Genomic DNA, 19,683 nt, shown 5'->3' on the forward strand with positions numbered 1-19,683 from the left:
GTATTTTAAAATGAATGGGCACAGAATAGAGGCGTTGATGTAGTGACTGGCACAGGATAGAGGCGTTGATGTAGTGACTGGCACAGGATAGAGGCATTGGTGTAGTGACTGGCACAGGATAGAGGCGTTGGTGTAGCAGTGCAGTGTAGTTTCTGGTACAGGGTAACGCCACAATACCTCCTGGTATCGGCCATGTGTCCGGTCTTCATTGTCTGCTCGGCCGTTTCTGCAACTTCCATAGAAGTAAATAATCGCACAGGTCCATGGCCACGGCTCCGTATATACTCCGCCTCGATATGGAGGGCACATCATCAGGTAGATCGGATGAGGTGTGTCCCTGAGATGTGATCCGCATGTATAAGGCATTTGATATATTCTGTAGATAATTGTCGGTGTAGGTCTTGCCCCTTTATTCCATGTGGTGGAGGCTCGGAGAACTGGTTTCTCTCAATAAGTGATGTTTTGTATTTCACACATGATGTGGTCCCCTGTATGATTCTCTCCTCTTCTCATAAAGACGCCTGCAGTACTACAACCTCCAGAGGATCCATGTTCTCATCCAGAACGTTCTTTGTCCTGAATGACCCACCAATGATGGACAAGGACAGCAATGAGGTGACCACAAGAATATTAAACTTCACCCTGGAGATCATCTACCTGCTGAGCGGAGAGGTAAACGTTTCTATATTTCTATGTTCTTTATTGTATTATGTAACAAGTCACACATAAGAGGAAGAAGCCTGAGTCCTTTATACCATCTACGAGACCTTCCAATTAACGGGAAGAAGTGGTCAGCCAGCAATATGGTCAGTTATGTGTAATAGTAATGTAGAGTAATGAGAATAGTAAGTAGTCCCGTTGTAACCAGGAGGAGAAGGAGCACAGGAACCAGGAGGAGAAGGAGCACAGGAACCAGGAGGAGAAGGAGCACAGGAACCAGGAGGAGAAGGAGCACAGGAACCAGGAGGAGAAGGAGCACAGGAACCAGGAGGAGAAGGAGCACAGGAACCAGGAGGAGAAGGAGCACAGGAACCAGGAGGAGAAGGAGCACAGGAACCAGGAGGAAAAGGAGTACAGGAACCAGGAGGAAAAGGAGCACAGGAACCAGGAGGAGAAGGCGCACAGGAACCAGGAGGAGAAGGCGCACAGGAACCAGGAGGAGAAGGCGCACAGGAACCAGGAGGAGAAGGCGCACAGGAACCAGGAGGAGAAGGCGCACAGGAACCAGGAGGAGAAGGCGCACAGGAACCAGGAGGAGAAGGCGCACAGGAACCAGGAGGAGAAGGCGCACAGGAACCAGGAGGAGAAGGCGCACAGGAACCAGGAGGAGAAGGCGCACAGGAACCAGGAGGAGAAGGCGCACAGGAACCAGGAGGAGAAGGCGCACAGGAACCAGGAGGAGAAGGCGCACAGGAACCAGGAGGAGAAGGCGCACAGGAACCAGGAGGAGAAGGCGCACAGGAACCAGGAGGAGAAGGCGCACAGGAACCAGGAGGAGAAGGCGCACAGGAACCAGGAGGAGAAGGCGCACAGGTACCAGGAGGAGAAGGCGCACAGGAACCAGGAGGATCACATGGCCGGAGTCTGTACTGGAGACGAGGATTTCTACCACTAGTCTGACCTCTATATAGAAACATAGAAGATGACGGCAGGAAGAGAATCACATGGCCGGAGTCTGTCCTGGAGACGAGGATTTCTACCACTAGTCTGACCTCTATATAGAAACATAGAAGATGACGGCAGGAGGAGAATCACATGGCCGGAGTCTGTCCTGGAGACGAGGATTTCTACCACTAGTCTGACCTCTATATAGAGACATAGAAGATGACGGCAGGAACCAGGAGAATCACATGGCCGGAGTCTGTCCTGGAGATGAGGATTTCTACCACTAGTCTGACATCTATATAGAAACATAGAAGATGACGGCAGGAGGAGAATCACATGGCCGGAGTCTGTCCTGGAGACTAGGATTTTTACCACTAGTCTGACCTCTATATAGAAAATAAGAGATCAGACAAAAAGGACCACCGGCGCTGCTAAGGATGTTGTCGAGGCAGAGAGAATAATTAATGAATATTTATTTGAGGAGGAAATTTATTTGCCCTTCCTCCTCAAATAAATATTCATTAATTATTCTCTCTGCCTCGACAACATCCTTAGCAGCGCCTGTGGTCCTTTTTGTCTGATCTCTTATCCTCTACTTGACAGCAAAATTATTTTGCATGTGCACGGACCTGGCTGCAGCTTCTTGCTATTGTGATACCTATTGGTATCCATTATTCAAGGTGAGCAATTCCCTGTCATATATTGTTCACAATACCCTCTCGCTTTATTGCACTATGTGGCGCCGTGTCTTTTTTTATCTTTATTACTAGTATCTATATAGAAACATAGAAGATGACGGCAGGAGGAGAATCACATGTCCAGAGTCTGTCCTGGAGATGAGGATTTCTACCACTAGTCTGACCTCTATATAGAAACATAGAAGATGGCGGCAGGAGGAGAATGTCATGGCCGGAGTCTGTCCTGGAGACGAGGATTTCTACCACTAGTCTGACCTCTATATAGAAACATAGAAGATGGCGGCAGGAACCAAGAGAATCACATGGCTGGAGTCTGTCCTGGAGACGAGGATTTCTACCACTAGTCTGACCTCTATATAGAAACATAGAAGATGGCGGCAGGAACCAGGAGAATCACATGGCCGGAGTCTGTCCTGGAGAGGAGGATTTCTACCACTAGTCTGACCTCTATATAGAAACATAGAAGATGGCGGCAGGAGGAGAATCACATAGCCGGAGTCTGTCCTGGAGACGAGGATTTCTACCACTAGTCTGATCTCTATATAGAAACATAGAAGATGACGGCAGGAGGAGAATCACATAGCCGGAGTCTGTCCTGGAGACGAGGATTTCTACCACTAGTCTGACCTCTATATAGAAACATAGAAGATGGCGGCAGGAGGAGAATCACATGGCTGGAGTCTGTCCTGGAGACGAGGATTTCTACCACTAGTCTGACATCTATATAGAAACATAGAAGATGACGGCAGGAGAATCACATGGCCGGAGTCTGTCCTGGAGGTGAGGATTTCTACCACTAGTCTGACATCTATATAGAAACATAGAAGATGACGGCAGGAGGAGAATCACATGGCCGGAGTCTGTCCTGGAGACGAGGATTTCTACCACTAGTCTGACATCTATATAGAAACATAGAAGATGACGGCAGGAACCGGGAGAATCACATGGCTGGAGTCTGTCCTGGAGACGAGGATTTCTACCACTAGTCTGACCTCTATATAGAAACATAGAAGATGACGGCAGGAGGAGAATCACATGGCCGGAGTCTGTCCTGGAGACGAGGATTTCTACCACTAGTCTGACCTCTATATAGAAACATAGAAGATGACGGCAGGAGGAGAATCACATGTCCAGAGTCTGTCCTGGAGATGAGGATTTCTACCACTAGTCTGACCTCTATATAGAAACATAGAAGATGGCGGCAGGAACCAGGAGAATCACATAGCCGGAGTCTGTCCTGGAGACGAGGATTTCTACCACTAGTCTGACCTCTATATAGAAACATAGAAGATGGCGGCAGGAGGAGAATCACATGGCCGGAGTCTGTCCTGGAGAGGAGGATTTCTACCACTAGTCTGATCTCTATATAGAAACATAGAAGATGGCGGCAGGAGGAGAATCACATGGCTGGAGTCTGTCCTGGAGACGAGGATTTCTACCACTAGTCTGACATCTATATAGAAACATAGAAGATGACGGCAGGAGAATCACATGGCCGGAGTCTGTCCTGGAGGTGAGGATTTCTACCACTAGTCTGACATCTATATAGAAACATAGAAGATGACGGCAGGAGGAGAATCACATGGCCGGAGTCTGTCCTGGAGACGAGGATTTCTACCACTAGTCTGACATCTATATAGAAACATAGAAGATGACGGCAGGAACCGGGAGAATCACATGGCTGGAGTCTGTCCTGGAGACGAGGATTTCTACCACTAGTCTGACCTCTATATAGAAACATAGAAGATGACGGCAGGAGGAGAATCACATGGCCGGAGTCTGTCCTGGAGACGAGGATTTCTACCACTGGTCTGACCTCTATATAGAAACATAGAAGATGACGGCAGGAACCAGTAGAATCACATGGCCGGAGTCTGTCCTGGAGATGAGGATTTCTACCACTAGTCTGACCTCTATATAGAAACATAGAAGATGGCGGCAGGAGGAGAATCACATGGCCGGAGTCTGTCCTGGAGACTAGGATTTCTACCACTAGTCTGACCTCTATATAGAAACATAGAAGATGACGGCAGGAGGAGAATCACATGGCTGGAGTCTGTCCTGGAGACGAGGATTTCTACGACTAGTCTGACCTCTATATAGACACATAGAAGATGACGGCAGGAGGAGAATCACATGGCCGGAGTCTGTCCTGGAGACGAGGATTTCTACCACTAGTCTGACCTCTATATAGAAACATAGAAGATGACGGCAGGAGAATCACATGGCCGGAGTCTGTCCTGGAGACGAGGATTTCTACCACTAGTCTGACCTCTATATAGACACATAGAAGATGACGGCAGGAGGAGAATCACATAGCCGGAGTCTGTCCTGGAGACGAGGATTTCTACCATTACTCTGACCTCTATATAGAAACATAGAAGATGACAACAGGAGGTGAATCACATGGCCGGAGTCTGTCCTGGAGAGGAGGATTTCTACCACTAGTCTGACCTCTATATAGAAACATAGAAGATGACGCCAGGAGGAGAATCACATGGCCGGAGTCTGTCCTGGGGATGAGGATTTCTACCACTAGTCTGACCTCTATATAGAAACATAGAAGATGACGACAGGAGGAGAATCACATGGCCGGAGTCTGTCCTGGAGATGAGGATTTCTACCACTAGTCTGACCTCTATATAGAAACATAGAAGATGACGGCAGGAACCAGGAGACAGCTATATCTGTAATTTAGAGCTGGGGTGGTGGGGGGGGGGGGCGTATTCGGTTCAGGGTCCTGGGCACTTGCGATCACGGCTCTGGAGGAATTACAATGGGTTTTATTCGGTCACTGAACCTTTAAGACCATCCCCTCTGGTGTCTTTACACTTCTATACTTGTCTTTATATAACGGTCAGATGTTTAAGGAGTGATATTTGCTGACAGACCCTTAAAGTGTCTCTCTCCATACACAGGACTACACAATAGTGAAGAAGACATCGGGGGACTGTGTGGCCCCCAGCAGTCATGAGTCAGGAGGATGGAGCCGGAGCCCCATCATAGAGCCCGCTCCTCACTCCCGGATACATGAGAGGAACAATAAGCAGAAGATCCTAGAACTTCTCCACAAGATGGCGGAGCTGCTGACTGGAGAGGTGACGCTGCTGGGAATGCTGGGAAATTATACCGTAGGATCACTGGAGGAGTCTGGGTAATGACTGTATCATTGTGTGTGTCAGGTTCCTATAAGGTGTCAGGACGTCGCGGTCTATTTCTCCATGGAGGAGTGGGAGTATGTAGAAGAACACAAGGATCTGTACGAGGAGGTCATGATGGAGGACTACCAGCCCCTCACATCACTCGGTAAGAGGAGACCTTCTTTGATTATGGTAGAAAGACCCAGTTTGAGGATCACCCAGATTCACCCATCATCTAATCACCATATATAAACAATGTATTCAGTCACTGTGTTTATTTCCTATAGATTGGTTCAGTCCGAGAAATCTACTAGAGAGATGTCCCAGTCCTCTATATCCCCAGGATTGTCCTGCGGAAAAGCGAAATGTCCCCCTGGATTATCAGGTAGGTCCCTGCGAGTGGGTCATGTCTTCTAGGGGTCTGTGACGTAGGATAATCTAGGGTTGTTTTATCTTTTTCCTGATGTCTTGTGGGATCTTTTCAGGAAAGATCTGGTGGAATGACAAGTGGACCCCAGAAACCCCCATCAGTGAATGGTAAGAGCCTCTCATACGTCTTGTTACATAGGTTGAGAAAAGACCCCGGTCCATCAGGTTCAACCGTCTCAATAAATTACCCGTCATTCTTGATTAACTATAACCCTCAATGCCATTCGTCAGTAAATAATCATCTCCCCTTTTTGTAAATGCGGACATTGTATCTGCCATCACTACCTCTTGGGGTCGGGCACTCCATAGCTTGGCCACTGTAACTGTAAAGAACCCTTTCCTATATTGATGTCGGACACGTCTGTCTTCCACACGCAATGAATGTCCCCTGGTCCTTTGCAGAGTCCTTGGAAGGAACAGATCATGTGCTGGTTCTCTGGATTGACCCCACATATACTTATACATATTAGTAAGATCTCCTCTAAGACGTCTTTTTTCCAAGCTCAACAAGCCCAATTTTTCTAGCCTTTCATTGTAAGCGACACCTCCCATCCCAATTAATAATCTCGTTGTTGCCTTTGAACCCTCTCCAGTTGTCCTATGTGCTTTTTACAATGTGGAGCCCAAAACTGAATTTCATATTCTAGATGTGGCCTTACAAGGGACTTATAGAGGGGGATATTACATTTATAGAGGGGGATATTACATTTATAGAGGGGGGATATTACATTTATAGAGGGGGGATATTACATTTATAGAGGGGGGATATTACATTTATAGAGGGGGGATATTACATTTATAGAGGGGGGATATTACATTTATAGAGGGGGGATATTACATTTATAGAGGGGGGATATTACATTTATAGAGGGGGGATATTACATTTATAGAGGGGGGATATTACATTTATAGAGGGGGGATATTACATTTATAGAGGGGGGATATTACATTTATAGAGGGGGGATATTACATTTATAGAGGGGGGATATTACATTTATAGAGGGGGGATATTACATTTATAGAGGGGGGATATTACATTTATAGAGGGGGGATATTACATTTATAGAGGGGGGATATTACATTTATAGAGGGGGGATATTACATTTATAGAGGGGGGATATTACATTTATAGAGGGGGGATATTACATTTATAGAGGGGGGATATTACATTTATAGAGGGGGGATATTACATTTATAGAGGGGGGATATTACATTTATAGAGGGGGGATATTACATTTATAGAGGGGGGATATTACATTTATAGAGGGGGGATATTACATTTATAGAGGGGGGATATTACATTTATAGAGGGGGGATATTACATTTATAGAGGGGGGATATTACATTTATAGAGGGGGGATATTACATTTATAGAGGGGGGATATTACATTTATAGAGGGGGGATATTACATTTATAGAGGGGGGATATTACATTTATAGAGGGGGGATATTACATTTATAGAGGGGGGATATTACATTTATAGAGGGGGGATATTACATTTATAGAGGGGGGATATTACATTTATAGAGGGGGGATATTACATTTATAGAGGGGGTTTGTTACATTTATAGAGGGGGTGATGTTACATTTATAGAGGGGGTGATGTTACATTTATAGAGGGGGTGATGTTACATTTATAGAGGGGGTGATGTTACATTTATAGAGGGGGTGATGTTACATTTATAGAGGGGGTGATGTTACATTTATAGAGGGGGTGATGTTACATTTATAGAGGGGGTGATGTTACATTTATAGAGGGGGTGATGTTACATTTATAGAGGGGGTGATGTTACATTTATAGAGGGGGTGATGTTACATTTATAGAGGGGGTGATGTTACATTTATAGAGGGGGTGATGTTACATTTATAGAGGGGGATGTTACATTTATAGAGGGGGATATTACTTTTATAGAGGGGGATATTACATTTTATAGAGGGGGATATTACATTTTATAGAGGGGGATATTACATTTGAATCCCGGGTTTTTATCTTATTTTTTTTTTTTTATACACCCCAAAATCCTCTTTGCTTTTGCAGCTGCTGCCTGACATTGAGTGCTGCTGCTTAGCTTATTTGTTACCAGAATACCCAGGTCCTTCTCGTCCTTGTGGTTTGTTTTTTAAATTTAGGACTGACTTCAGGAGAATTTCTGGTATGAGCGGTTTCTGAAGTCCTCGTCCTGTGAATTGGATGCGTGAGATCTGTGCTCTCTTTTTACTGTGTGACTCAGAGGAAAATGATTTGATTTTTTTTCTCTTCCTCGCCATTTCAGGCTGGAGATGTATCATCAGTGTCTTTATAAGTCATTAATGGGATAACTGCTAGGAAGTTGTCCTCGTGTTCATTATTATTACTGTTAATTATTCGGTCCGTGCCATAATATTCCATCATATTGCTTAGCACTGGTACAACGCGATACATAATGGGAAAGACGCGGTATATGTAGAATCACGAAACTGAAGCCCAAAATGTAGATTCCGAATGGAGGTTGCATGATACCAAGTAGAGCGAGCTGCTTCCAGAAAAGCATAAAGACTAGGCTCTCAAGCTGTGGACATGGAGCCCATTACAGGGTGTTGGGTTCCATATACAAGTCTTTAGTTGTGGTGTTGGGGGTGGTCGATGTACAAGTCTTGGATGTATCTAGACTGGACCTGGGTAAGGCTGTGGATGTGGTGTATATAGACTGGTCCTGGGTAAGGCTGTGGATGTGGTGTATCTAGACTGGACCTGGGTAAGGCTGTGGATGTGGTGTATCTAAACTGGACCTGGGTAACGCTGTGGATGTGCTGTATCTAGACTGGTCCTGGGTAAGGCTGTGGATTTGGTGTATATAGACTGGTCCTGGGTAAGGCTGTGGATGTGGTGTATCTAGACTGGTCCTGGGTGAGGCTGTGGATGTGGTGTATCTAGACTGGACCTGGGTAAGGCTGTGGATGTGGATGTATCTAGACTGGACCTGGGTAAGTCTGTGGATGTGGTGTATATAGACTGGTCCTGAGTAAGGCTGTGGATGTGGTGTATCTAGACTGGACCTGGGTAAGGCTGTGGATGTGGTGTATCTAGACTGGTCCTGGGTAAGGCTGTGGATGTGGTGTATCTAGACTGGTCCTGGGTAAGGCTGTGGATGTGGTGTATCTAGACTGGTCCTGGGTAAGGCTGTGGATGTGGTGTATCTAGACTGGTCCTGGGTAAGGCTGTGGATGTGGTGTATATAGACTGGTCCTGAGTAAGGCTGTGGATGTGGTGTATCTAGACTGGACCTGGGTAAGGCTGTGGATGTGGTGTATCTAGACTGGTCCTGGGTAAGGCTGTGGATGTGGTGTATCTAGACTGGTCCTGGGTAAGGCTGTGGATGTGGTGTATCTAGACTTGTCCTGGGTAATGCTGTGGATGTGGTGTATCTAGACTGGTCCTGGGTAAGGCTGTGGATGTGATGTATCTAGACTGGACCTGGGTAAGGCTGTGGATGTGGTGTATCTAGACTGGACCTGGGTAAAGCTGTGGATGTGATGTATCTAGACTGGACCTGGGTAATGCTGTGGATGTGCTGTATCTAGACTGGACCTGGGTAACGCTGTGGATGTGCTGTATCTAGACTGGACCTGGGTAAGGCTGTGGTTGTGGTGTATCTGGACTGGACCTAGGTAAGGCTGTGGATGTGGTGTATCTAGACTGGTCCTGGGTAAGGCTGTGGATGTGACGTATCTAGACTGGACCTGGGTAAGGCTGTGGATGTGATGTATCTAGACTGGACCTGGGTGAGGCTGTGGATGTGGTGTATCTAGACTGGACCTGGGTGAGGCTGTGGATGTGGATGTATCTAGACTGGACCTGGGTAAGGCTGTGGATGTGATGTATCTAGACTGGACCTGGGTAAGGCTGTGGATGTGGTGTATCTAGACTGGACCTGGGTGAGGCTGTGGATGTGGTGTATCTAGACTGGACCTGAGTAAGGCTGTGGATGTGGTGTATCTAGACTGGACCTGGGTGAGGCTGTGGATGTGGTATATCTAGACTGGACCTGGGTGTGGATGTGGTGTATCTAGACTGGACCTGAGTAAGGCTGTGGATGTGGTGTATCTAGACTGGACCTGGGTGATGCTGTGGATGTGGTGTATCTAGACTGGACCTGGGTGAGGCTGTGGATGTGGTGTATCTAGACTGGACCTGGGTAAGGCTATGGATGTGGTGTATCTAGACTGGACCTGGGTGAGGCTGTGGATGTTAAAGCGGCTCTGTCACCACATTATAAGTGGCCTATATTGTACATGATGTGATCGGCGCTGTAATGTAGAGAACAATGGTCCTAGTAATAAAGCGGCTCTGTCACCACATTATAAGTTCCCTATATTGTACATAATGTGATCGGCGCTGTAATGTAGATTACAACAGTGGTTTTTATTTAGAAAAACGATCCTTTTTGACGGAGTTATGAGCTATTTTAGCTTTATGCTAATGAGTTTCTCAATGGACAACTGGGCGTGTTTTACTATATGGCTAAGTGGGCATTGTACAGACCAGTGTATGATGCTGACCAATCAGTGACCAATCGGCGCCATACACTTCCCTACATTCATTTATTCTGCAGATAGTGATATAGCTCGATCACTATGTGAAGCCTCATATACAAAGACTAACATTACTGCAGTGTTCTGACATTGAATATACATTACCTCCAGCCAGGACGGGATGTGTATTCAGAATCCTGACCACTTCTCTACACTTCTCTGTGCGTTACAGCATAGCAGGCGTAGTCTCGCGAGATTACCCTGTAAACTGTCATTCACAACGAGATCTCGCTGTGCTGGGCTGTAACTCACACAGACGCTACAGAAGTGGTCAGGATTGTGAATAAACATCCCGTCCTGGCTGGAGGTAATGTATATTCAATGTCAGGACACTGCAGTAATGTTAGTCTTTGTATATGAGGCTGCACATAGTGATCTAGCTATATCACTATCTGCAGAATAAATGAATGGAGGGAAGTGTATGACGCTGATTGGTCACTGATTGGTCAGCATCATACACTCCTCTGTACAACGCCCACTTGGTCAAAAACTAAAACACGCCCAGTTGTCCATTGAGAAACTCATTAGCATAAAGCTAAAATAGCTCATAACTCCGTCAAAAGGATCGTTTATCTAAATAGAAAACACTGTTGTAATCTACATTACAGCGCCGATCACATTTATGTAAAATATAGGGAATTTATAATCTGGTGACAGCCTCTTTATTACTAGGACCACTGTTATCTACATTACAGCGCCAATCACATTATGTACAATATAGGGAATTTATAATCTGGTGACAGCCTCTTTATTACTAGGACCACTGTTATCTACATTACAGCGCCGTTCACATCATGTACAATATAGGCCACTTCTAATCTGGTGACAGCCTCTTTATTACTAGGACCACTGTTATCTACATTACAGCGCTGATCACATTATGTACAATATAGGGAACTTATAATCTGGTGACAGCCTCTTTTTTACTAGGACCACTGTTATCTACATTACAGCGCCGTTCACATCATGTACAATATAGGCCACTTCTAATCTGGTGACAGCCTCTTTATTACTAGGACCACTGTTATCTACATTACAGCGCTGATCACATTATGTACAATATAGGGAACTTATAATCTGGTGACAGCCTCTTTTTTACTAGGACCACTGTTATCTACATTACAGCGCCGTTCACATCATGTACAATATAGGCCACTTCTAATCTGGTGACAGAGCCTCTTTATTACTAGGACCACTGTTCTCTACATTACAGCGCTGATCACATGTACAATATAGGCCACTTATAATCTGGTGACAGAGCCTCTTTAAGTATCTAGACTTTTCAAAGGCATTTGATACTGTTCTGCATAAAAGGTTGGTGCATAAGATGAAAATGCTGGGACTGGGGAAAATGTGTAATTGGGTCAACAAGTGGCTCATTGATAGAAGACAGAATGTGGTTATTAATGGTACCTCCTCAGAGTGGGTCATAGATACCAGTGGGGCACCACAGGGGGCAGTATTGGGCCCCCTTATTAATACATTTATTATTGACTTTGTAGATGGTTTACAGAGTAATTTCAGCAATTGAAAATGTTACAAAGCTCTATAAAGTAATAATACATAGGAGGAGAATATAATACTACAGTGGAGGATATAATACTACAGAGGAGGAGGAGAATATAATAGTACAGAGGAGGATGTAATACTACAGAGGAGGAGGAGGAGGAGAATATAATAGTACAGAGGAGGAGGAGGAGAATATAATACTACAGAGGAGGAGAATATAATACTACAGAGGAGGAGGAGGAGGAGAATATAATAGTACAGAGGAGGATGTAATACTACAGAGGAGGAGGAGGATGTAATACTACAGAGGAAGAGGAGGAGAATATAATACTACAGAGGAGGAGGAGAATATAATAGTACAGAGGAGGAGGAGGAGAATATAATACTACAGAGGAGGAGAATATAATACTACAGAGGAGGAGGAGGAGGAGAATATAATAGTACAGAGGAGGATGTAATACTACAGAGGAGGAGGAGGATGTAATACTACAGAGGAAGAGGAGGAGAATATAATACTACAGAGGAGGAGGAGAATATAATAGTACAGAGGAGGAGGAGGAGAATATAGTACTACAGAGGAGGAGAATATAATACTACAGAGGAGGAGGAGGAGGAGAATATAATAGTACAGAGGAGGATGTAATACTACAGAGGAGGAGGAGGATGTAATACTACAGAGGAAGAGGAGGAGAATATAATACTACAGAGGAGGAGGAGGAGAATATAATACTACAGAGGAGGAGAATATAATACTACAGAGGAGGAGGAGAACATAATAGTACGGAGGAGGAGGAGAATATAATAGTACGGAGGAGGAGGAGAATATAATAGTACAGAGGAGGAGGAGAATATAATAGTACAGAGGAGGAGGAGGAGGAGAATAGAATACTACAGAGGAGGAGGAGGAGAATAGAATACTACAGAGGAGGAGGAGGAGGAGGAGAATAGAATACTACAGAGGAGGAGGAGGAGGAGAATATAATACTACAGAGGAGGAGGAGGATGATAATACTACAGAGGAGGAGGATGATAATACTACAGAGGAGGAGGAGGAGGAGAATATAATACTACAGAGGAGGAGGAGGAGAATATAATACTACAGAGGAGGAGGAGGAGAATATAATACTAGAGGAGGAGGAGACTATAATACTACAGAGGAGGAGGAGGAGAATATAATACTAGAGGAGGAGGAGACTATAATACTACAGAGGAGGAGGAGACTATAATACTACAGAGGAGGAGGAGAATATAATACTACAGAGGAGGAGGAGAATATAATACAGAGGAGGATATAATACTACAGAGGAGGAGGAGGAGGAGAATATAATACTACAGAGGAGGAGGAGAATATAATACAGAGGAGGATATAATACTACAGAGGAGGAGGAGGAGGAGGAGAATATAATACTACAGAGGAGAAGGAGAATATAATACTACAGAGGAGGAGGAGAATATAATACTACAGAGGAGGAGGAGACTATAATACTACAGAGGAGGAGGAGACTATAATACTACAGAGGAGGAGGAGGAGGAGACTTCTATACTACAGAGGAGGAGGAGGAGACTATAATACTACAGAGGAGGAGGAGGATATAACACTACAGAGGAGGAGGAGGATATAACACTACAGAGGAGGAGGAGAATATAATACTACAGAGGAGGAGGAGAATATAATACTACAGAGGAGGAGGAGGATATAACACTACAGAGGAGGAGGAGGATATAACACTACAGAGGAGGAGGAGGATATAACACTACAGAGGAGGAGGAGAATATAATACTACAGAGGAGGAGGAGAATATAATACTACAGAGGAGGAGGAGAATATAATACTACAGAGGAGGAGGAGAATATAATACTACAGAGGAGGAGGAGGAGGAGAATATAATACTACAGAGGAGGAGAATATAGAGGACAGTTATTTGGCTGACCGTGGCTTCTACCACAAAACTCAGCTGTTTGCCAGAGGTTTTGGGTGCGGCTCCAGTCTTAAAGGGTTTCTCTGATGAGAGGACCTCTTCTTGGAAGTGGAAGAGTTCATTTTCTAAGGACTTGAGGACCACTAATTGGCATTTTGTAGCAGCAGTTAAGCAGAATCTAGTGACAGCTTTCTTTTAATCCATATTTGTTCCATTTTTTTTTTATTAGCACGTAATGACATTTTTGTTAGATTTTTATAATATCTGACTGTCTTGACACGCAGCTTTTATTAAAAACATTTTAGTCTCCTCTTATGTTGATTTGTGGACTGTATCTTCATGCGTCTTGCACATTGTTAATTTTCACAGAAATGTTAAATTATCAATTATTTTGTTTGAGAATAAAATTGCTGCTTTCTCTAGGTGAAGACTGGGTGAGAGGCTCCTATGGACATCACCTTTCATCTCCTCATTATGAAGTACAAGATAATCAATCCCAGATTGGCAAAAAAAGAACTAGACATAGATTAGGTAACATTTTTGCATGTTCTGAATGTGAGAAAAATTTTAAAAAGAAATCTTTTTTCCGTACACGAGATAATTCGTATAGATGAGGCCATATCCGTGTTCACAAAATGGTGGCCGTTTTATATATAAATCCGTTTTTATTCATCAGGGACCTCACACGGGGGAGAAGCCATATCCAGGTTAAGATTGTGGGGGATGTTTTATATATAAAGCCCTTCTTATTCATCATCAGGGACCTCACACGGGGGAGAAGCCATAACCAGGTTCATATTGTGGGGGATGGTTTATATATATATATATAAAGCCCTTCTTTCTCATCGGAGACCTCACACGGGGGAGAAGCCATATCCATGTTCAGAATGTGGGGGATGGTTTATATATAAATCCCTTCTTATTCATCATCCGAGACGAAGCCATATCCATGTTCAGATTGTTGGAAATGTAGTAGGTGTGGAGCTCCACTGTAGGATTTCCTGCCTCGGGATGCCTTCAGATGTGTAACTTTAATGGGTTTCTGTATTGCAGCCGGGCATTACTGTTTTTAGCAGAGAGATTTTTGGTATGACCGCTATCGTGTGTAAATGGCCTGAATCATCACCGATAACAGTCACTGGAACAGAAAACTCCAGTATGGGGAATGAAGGATGTATTCTGGAGAACAGTTTTCCCTAGTATACTGTTGGCAGTAAAATATCACTGCATTGATTTCTCAACATGGTTATCCTGAACTATGTGACACCTGTATACTTGATTGCTGCCACAAAACTGACTATCAGAGCCGTCAGGAGCCCGCCAAAGGGCAGGGCCACAAATACTTTACAACCACCTGGTAATCTTACAGGTAAACCAGACAGAATAGCAGGAAACTTTCCAGTCCAAACAGTCAGGCTTGAGAAAGGGTACGGACCACCACAACATTGCGGCGTGCCCTGGTCCGACAGCGTGGAAATCCGCTACGAGGAGGTTTCCTTAGTGTGGCCTCTTAGCATAAATTGCTGAATGTATATTATGTATTTAGATTTACTGAGAAGCAATGTAAAGAACACGGAGACGGCCGTGTGTACCTTCTATATCAGAGGAAGCATTTTCACTACGTCTGTGTTTTTGTTTACCTGGCGGTTGATCGAGATGAACTGTAATGAGTTGGTAAAGCTTTTATTTATGAACCTAAGTAGGCAACGTTCACGTATCGCTCCTGAGACCTGATTTATCTAAACTTAAACTTGAGAATCTCTACCACGAAACGAGAACTAGTAACAATAAAGACGGAGTTGTGTGGACTTCAGGGAAGTAGAGCGGTCAGATACACTATATGGAGAAAAGCTTCCCTCAGTCACCCCCCCCCCCCCCCAGTGTATAACATCCGCCACTCACCCCCCCCCCACCCACCCCGTATAACATCCGGCACTCGCCCCACACACCCCGTATAACATCCGCCATTCGCCCCCTCCCCCCCCCCCCCCGTATAACATCCGGCACTCCCGCCCCCCCCACCCTGTATAACATCCGGCACTTGCCCCTCAGTCACGTTACAGACATTAGTGGTAGAACAGGAATAGGACGTCACCGAGGTAACATGTCCATTCTGGAAATGTCTCCCCTCCTGGATCTTCCACAATCACCTGTGACTGATATTAGTGTAAAGTGGAAGGAACCGCCGCAACTCAGCCACGAAGTGCAGACCACGTAAAGTTACAGAGCGGGGGGCCGAGTGCTGAGGAGCAAGTGCAGAAAAGTCACCAACACTCCGCTGACTCCATAACTGCAGAGTACAGACCTCCTCTGGTTTTAACTTCCGCAGACTGTGCCCGGGAGCTTCATGGCATGGGGGCTGAGGTGCTGCATGCCAGCCGAACATCACCAAGCACAATGCCAAGCGTCAGATGGAGGGGTGTAAAGTAGGGGTGATGTTTCTCTCATTTCAAGACCAATATTGTTTTGAGGAGGGCGAGATACTTATTAATGGGACTAAACTATTTATTCTGGATTTTTCACAAGAAACCATGAGAAAGCCGGCCAGTTATGCTGCTAATGAAGGAAAATCTAAATATGCCATTTTTTTTTTATCCACAGTGCTGACTTGTGCTCCCCAATACTCTACCTTTTTTTTCTTTTGTGGCGGCTAATATGCCCAAGAGCTTCTCCGGTCTGAACAAGTGACTGTTTCCCTGCAGTTAACGGGCCTTTCTTTCCTTTTAATATTTGTATGTCGTTTTCTTTATTTTTGCTGTCGGAGTTTATGCTGGAACAACCTAAAAAGCGCAGGGGACATAACACCCCAATAGAGTATAAGGATAAATCACTGCCATATATTGTAAAAAATATACATCAATATTAATACATAACAATACCTGGTAGCACAGTAATAAATATAGTAGAGTAAAGCGGATCCTACATAGAGAGAAGTAGCGATCAGGTATAGATGACAACATAACCTAAGGGAAACAAGAGACGACCGATCTCAAGAACGTCCCATACTTAACATGCCATGAATAAAGAAGTGTAACAAGACACCAAAAAGGCAAAAGATACAGAATCGCTGTATGTGTCTAATAAATACGACCTAATGCCGTGCATGCATAGCAGACCGCCGCTAATGCATGTCGCATCTAATATATAGACGGAACAACATACCTGTAGACATGATAAAGATGGGACGTGGAGAGATGGCACAAAAACGCCTCGACGCGCATTTCGCCCACGACTGGCTTCGTCAGGAGGCTGACTACAATTAAAATCCAGGGGGTTTAAATAGTGATGCTGGCGGCAAAAATTAATTGATTGGACCTGTGGACTGCACATACAGATGGCGCTCTCAGTATACATGATGCGAGTCCCGCATCACCAGAAAGCGCCAAAATGTCCACGACGTGATGGTGCGTCTCATCAAATGACGATGTATGCACGTCACCATAGTAAGGCACTCCGGAATACAGTACCCACAGCGCATGTGCTAATAGAGCACAGACTCTATCAAGGGATAAGTAACAATGCAATAATCCCATATACAGACCTGATTACATTGGATGAAGGAGAAACCGAGTTCTATGCACTGCCCAGAATACAAAAAATATAAAATAAATAAAAAGAAGAAATAAAAGATGTTATATAGTATCAAAAATAAATGAATTATACATCAAGTAAAAAATATGAAAATAAATACAGATAAATAGAAAGTGAAAATATATTTTAATTATAATATTTTATATAGTATCTAAATAATACACAAATAATTTTTTTATTTAACATATGAATAAATACAGAAATATAAATAATAAATTCCATTGAATAAATAAACATGAAATATATATGCAATAAATAACCAAAAAGAATGACATATATATAAAAATATACATATACCGATATATATATGAAGTGAAAACATTTGATAACTGATGAATATAAAACATCAAAGTAATTATATATAGAGAAGATTGTGCAATTAGTGAATAAAGAACAAAATACCATAATAAATATTGACAATTGGTGTGAAAAATATGTAAGAGAATATATATATATAAAAATACCGTGCAAAAAATATATAAATATAATTAATGCTGAAAAGAGCATTAATATGTGCAAAAAACATGTATGATCTTTTTCGGAACCATAAAAGGAAGATGAACGTATAATATATTTACAAGCGGCACAACTACCGTAATTAAACGATCCCCAGGGTGGGCCACCACTACCAAATGGACTCATTTGGGCCTTGGAAACGTAGAGACTAGATGTCAAGAAGTCACGCAAATTTTTAGAATTCCTCCGTGTGATGGAGGGATTTTTGGGCAGACAGATAAATAAATCTGGATCTGTAAGGAGCACATTCCAGTGTTTTTCATAATCTTACGAATTTCAACCCATTGAGCGTTGAAGGTTGTAATAAGCCCCACGTTTGGATCAGAAATCTCTTTTGACTTGGGTTTACTTACCAGTAATCCCTCACGTGATGAATGTTTGGCTCTCAAATACCCACGTCTAATATCCCTCTGATTATATCCACGATCACAGAATCGTGCTGACATATCAGATGCTTGATATTCAAATTTACTTATATTAGAACAGATGCGCCGAGCCTTTAGAAATTGGCCTGTTGGAATGGCCATCTTGACCTTTGGATAATGGAAGGAGGTGGCATGAGAAGTGCATTGGTCGAAGTCTCCTTCCTAAAGATGTCTGTAGAGACCACGTTATCCCAATCCTTTGAAATCAAGAAATTCCACACCTGACCTACTGAACTTCCACGTAAGCCTGATGTTTAGATCATTCTCATTCAGAGAAGAGAGAAAGGACTCCAAATACTGGGTAGAGCCCTGCCAGATAAATAGAATGTCGTCTATGTATCTAGACCACAGGACTGCGGCGTCATTTCCAGGGGTATTAAGGACAATCTCTCTCCCACATCCCCAGGAACAAATTAGCATATGAGGGAGCACAAGTCGCCCCCATTGCCGTGCCCTGGAGCTGCAGGAAGAAACGATCCTTAAATGTGAAGAAATTATGTGAGTGAGAACAGAGTGGTCACAAACTCAATGAGGTCAGAATCATAATTGGTCATACTCAAACAATATTTAGACGCACGTACCCTGTGGTCATGACAGATAGACGTGTACAAGGACTCTACGTCGCCTGTAACTAAAAGCATATCAATATCATCATCCAAATTTAAGCCGTTGAGACGGCGAAGAACATCCGTGGTGTCTTTGATAAATGACGGTAACGTCTCCACACATTTTTGGAGAAAAAAGTCAATACATCTGCAGATGTTCTCACAGAGACCACCAATACCCGACACAATGGGACGAGTTTATGCTGGAAATCAAGTGGGGGAGGGTGGGAGGTCCGAGAGACCATTTTGTTTTCCCTGTTAGATTATAGTAGGCTTTGTTGAGCGGGTATATTATGGGCCTCTTGGCCTGTCAGATCATGCGATGTTAGTGGGGGATGTGAATTTAGGGCATAATATATGTATATAAATTTAACCCTAGATGGTTCAGTTTTTTTGGTTGTCTCCTGGATGGCACTTCACGTTCTAGGTTTGGGATACTTCTAATCCTACTTAAAGGGGTTGTCCCACAATAATCACTTATTCCCCATCCACAGGACGGGTGCTGAATATATGATCTGCAGGCCTCGCAGCTACCACAAGAACGAGGGTCCCCCATTTGAATGTAGCCGCGGTCAGGCAGTCTCACACCGCTCCATTCCTTCTCTATGGAATTGACGGAAGCGGCGATCACACATTCATCACCTGGCCTGCGAAGAGCGGAGTACGCTTTAAT

General features: G+C 43.9%; 1 protein-coding gene across 2 annotated transcripts in view; it reads left to right on the forward strand.

Annotated features, from left to right (window-relative positions):
• Positions 1-520: 520 nt before the first annotated feature.
• The window catches only part of LOC142710514 (uncharacterized), a 28,285-nt gene continuing 9,122 nt past the window's right edge, over positions 521-19,683 (forward strand). Inside the window, exons 1-6 of one of the 2 annotated variants that reach the window (XM_075848561.1) lie at positions 521-672; positions 5,222-5,401; positions 5,486-5,609; positions 5,731-5,828; positions 5,929-5,980; positions 14,297-14,404. In XM_075848561.1, coding sequence (XP_075704676.1) covers positions 550-672; positions 5,222-5,401; positions 5,486-5,609; positions 5,731-5,828; positions 5,929-5,980; positions 14,297-14,404 — 685 coding nt within the window. In that variant the 5' untranslated portion in view covers positions 521-549. The remainder of the gene's footprint in view (positions 673-5,221; positions 5,402-5,485; positions 5,610-5,730; positions 5,829-5,928; positions 5,981-14,296; positions 14,405-19,683) is intronic. The other variant, XM_075848562.1, reaches the window with a different exon arrangement.

This window comes from Rhinoderma darwinii, unplaced genomic scaffold (assembly GCF_050947455.1).
Source record: "Rhinoderma darwinii isolate aRhiDar2 unplaced genomic scaffold, aRhiDar2.hap1 Scaffold_4258, whole genome shotgun sequence".
NCBI lineage: Eukaryota > Metazoa > Chordata > Amphibia > Anura > Rhinodermatidae > Rhinoderma > Rhinoderma darwinii.